This window comes from Myotis brandtii, unplaced genomic scaffold (assembly GCF_000412655.1).
Source record: "Myotis brandtii unplaced genomic scaffold, ASM41265v1 scaffold316, whole genome shotgun sequence".
NCBI classification, from domain to species: domain Eukaryota; kingdom Metazoa; phylum Chordata; class Mammalia; order Chiroptera; family Vespertilionidae; genus Myotis; species Myotis brandtii.
The window spans coordinates 418,888-421,739 of record NW_005362116.1 but is presented as its reverse complement, the minus strand read 5'-3'; the positions used below and the strand labels follow the sequence as shown (position 1 = coordinate 421,739).

Below are 2,852 nucleotides of genomic sequence, written 5' to 3'. Positions count from 1 at the left end.
ACACACACACACAAAAGACAAATTACCAGCTTCAGGATTGAAATAGAAGATATTACTACAGATCTTCCAGACTTTAAAAGATTAAGAGAATGCTATGAATAACTTTACACTCCTAAACTTGACAACTTAGAAGAAATGGACCAATTCCTTGTAAACCACAAACTACAAAATGCAACCAAGATAAAATAGATAACATGAATAGTCCTATAGCCATTAAAGAAATTGAATTCATAATTTTAAGGCCCATGAAAAAGAAATCTCCAGGCCCAGATGGATTTAAAGGAGCATTCAAAGAAGAATTAACACTAATTTTACAGTTTCTTCCGGGAAACAGAAAAGGAGGGAACACTTCTCAACTGATTTTTATAAGGCCAATATTACCTTGATACCCAAACAAGACAGTTAAAAAAAAGAAACAAAAGAACCTACATACCATTATATCTCATGAACTTAGATGAAAAAAAATCCTCAACCAAATATTAGCAAATCTAACAATAAATAGAAAAAACAATGTAAAAAAATGCCTAGATGGGCTTTATTTTAGACTAGAGGCCTGGTGCACGAAAATTCGTGCACTGGGGAGAGGGGGTCCCTCAGCCCGGCCTGCCCCCTCACAGTCTGGGAGCCCTCAGAGGATGGATGTCCTACTGACAGCTTAGGCCCACGGGAGGTGACCGGCTGATCAGGGGAAGGTGACACCGCTGCTGCTGCTGCTGCCACTGCCGGCCACCATGGCTGCCTGAGCCTCGGGCAGCCACTGCAGCTTTGTCTGGAAAGACGTCCAGAAGACGTCCACCCTAGTGAGCATATTACCCTTTTATTAGTATAGATATGCAAAGCTGGTTCAATATTGAAAATCAATGTAACCCATCATATTAATAGGCTAAAGGAAAGGTAGAAGGAATATCATATTATCATATAGATGTTGTTTTTTAAGTAATTCACTTATTTTTATTTCCTTTTTTTAATCCTCACCCAAGGATATGTTTTCTTATTAATTTTAGAGAGAAACATTAATTGGTTACCTCCTGTAACCTGCAACCTTCCAATTTACAGAACGACACTCCAAGCAACTGAGTCACTCAGTCAGGGCGATAATGTGTTTTTTGACAGCTAAAAAAAAATTTGACAAAATCCAGTGTTCATTCATTAATAAAACTTTCAAATTTGATCCCGGCCAGTGTGGGTCAGTGGTTGAGTGTTGACCCAGGAACCAGAGGTTACTGATTTGATTCCCGGTCAAGGGCACATGCCCAGGTTGCTGGTTTGATCCCCAGTAGGGGGCTTACAGGAGGCAGTCAACCAATGAGTCTCTCATCATTTATGTTCCTCTCTCTCTCTCTCTCTCTCTCTCTCTCTCTCTCCCTCTCTCCCTCTCTCCCTCTCTCCCTCTCTCCCTCCAGGGAGTGATTGATGTTTCTATCTCTGTGCCAGGGAGTGGTTGAAAGTATGAAAGGCAAGTGCATCCTGGGACAATCTGTGTCATAGTGGGTGCACATGGTTGCAATAAGCCATACTTACCCATATTTTAATTTTGTTGTATATATTCAGCATTTCTATCCTGCCTTATCCAAAAAGTACATAAAATAGTTTTATTTAAATACTGTTATATTAAAGTTCATTTATCTATTTATTCATCAAATATTTTTTTAATAATGAAAAGTAAAAAATTTAGTCGTATTCAGATGCAACAGATAATTCAAATTATGTAACAATTTGAATACTCCTTAGATTCACTCCCAATAAAGGAATCTATATCCTGGTTTCTCATCAAATATTTTTTGTTGGCTTTCTTAGTGCTGATCATACTGGGATAAAAAAGATGGGAAAAGAAGTGTGATGGACAGAGTTGATCATAGGATGGATCTGGTATTTGTTTTTAAAGCTTTGTTTTTGCTGTGACATGTATTCTATATTTTCAGTTGCAAAGACAAAGGTTTTAGTGTTCAATTAGCTGGTAAACTTGGTTTTCAATAATTAAGACCCTTTTTTTTTATTTGGAATACATCTTGTCAATATTGATTCTTTGTCGCTTTTTTCTTAATAATACATAAAATAATAGTTCATCTTACAAATAATGGCATTTTAGGTGCAATGAGATCTGATAATAATATCTAAAGCCAACTATTTTTGCAGGGTTTTTTTCTTGATTAATTTTAGAGAGAGAGGAGGGGAGGGGAGAGAGAGAGGAACATCAATTTGTTGTTCCATTTATTTTTGCATTTATTGGTTGCTTCTTGTATGTGCCCTGACCAGGGATCAAACCTGAATCCTTGGCATATTGGGACAATACTCAAACCAACTGAGCTACTCAGCAGGTTTTGCACTTTTCATCTGAATATTTTACCTGTTCTAGTTTTATTAAACATTTAGAGGAACCTTTAACAATTTGAGAGTCTGATGATAAATGCTGTGGCATTCCATGGTAATACTGTGTTACTTACATATATGTTGAAACCTCATTTCCTCTTATTTTTTTTCTTTGTTTTTCAAGTGTCAATATACAGTATCTGGTTTTATGACAAGAATGACTGTCACCGCATAGCCAAACTCATGTCTGAGTAAGTATATTACTCTACAGATTTATTTATTAATGACATATGAGAGATGAAAAATTACTTTTCTCCCTACTTCTCTTTGTTACTAGAGTATACTAATCTCCCTCTATTTTCCTCTAATTATGTATTTTCCTCTAATTTCCTGTTTATTCTCAAAAATTTGGAAAAGGCAGAAAAGTCTAAAGAAATCTATAATCCTATATAATAAAAGCCCGTTATGCAAATTGACTGAACGGCGGAATGACCTGTGAAATGACCAGTTGCTATGATGTGCACTGACCACCAGAGGGCAGA

General features: G+C 36.5%; 1 protein-coding gene across 1 annotated transcript in view; it reads left to right on the top strand.

The window, feature by feature from the left end:
• The window catches only part of DCP1A (decapping mRNA 1A), a 47,245-nt gene that overhangs the window by 21,685 nt on the left and 22,708 nt on the right, over positions 1 to 2,852 (top strand). Inside the window, exon 4 of the mRNA XM_014542941.1 lies at positions 2,495 to 2,561. Coding sequence (XP_014398427.1) covers positions 2,495 to 2,561 — 67 coding nt within the window. The remainder of the gene's footprint in view (positions 1 to 2,494; positions 2,562 to 2,852) is intronic.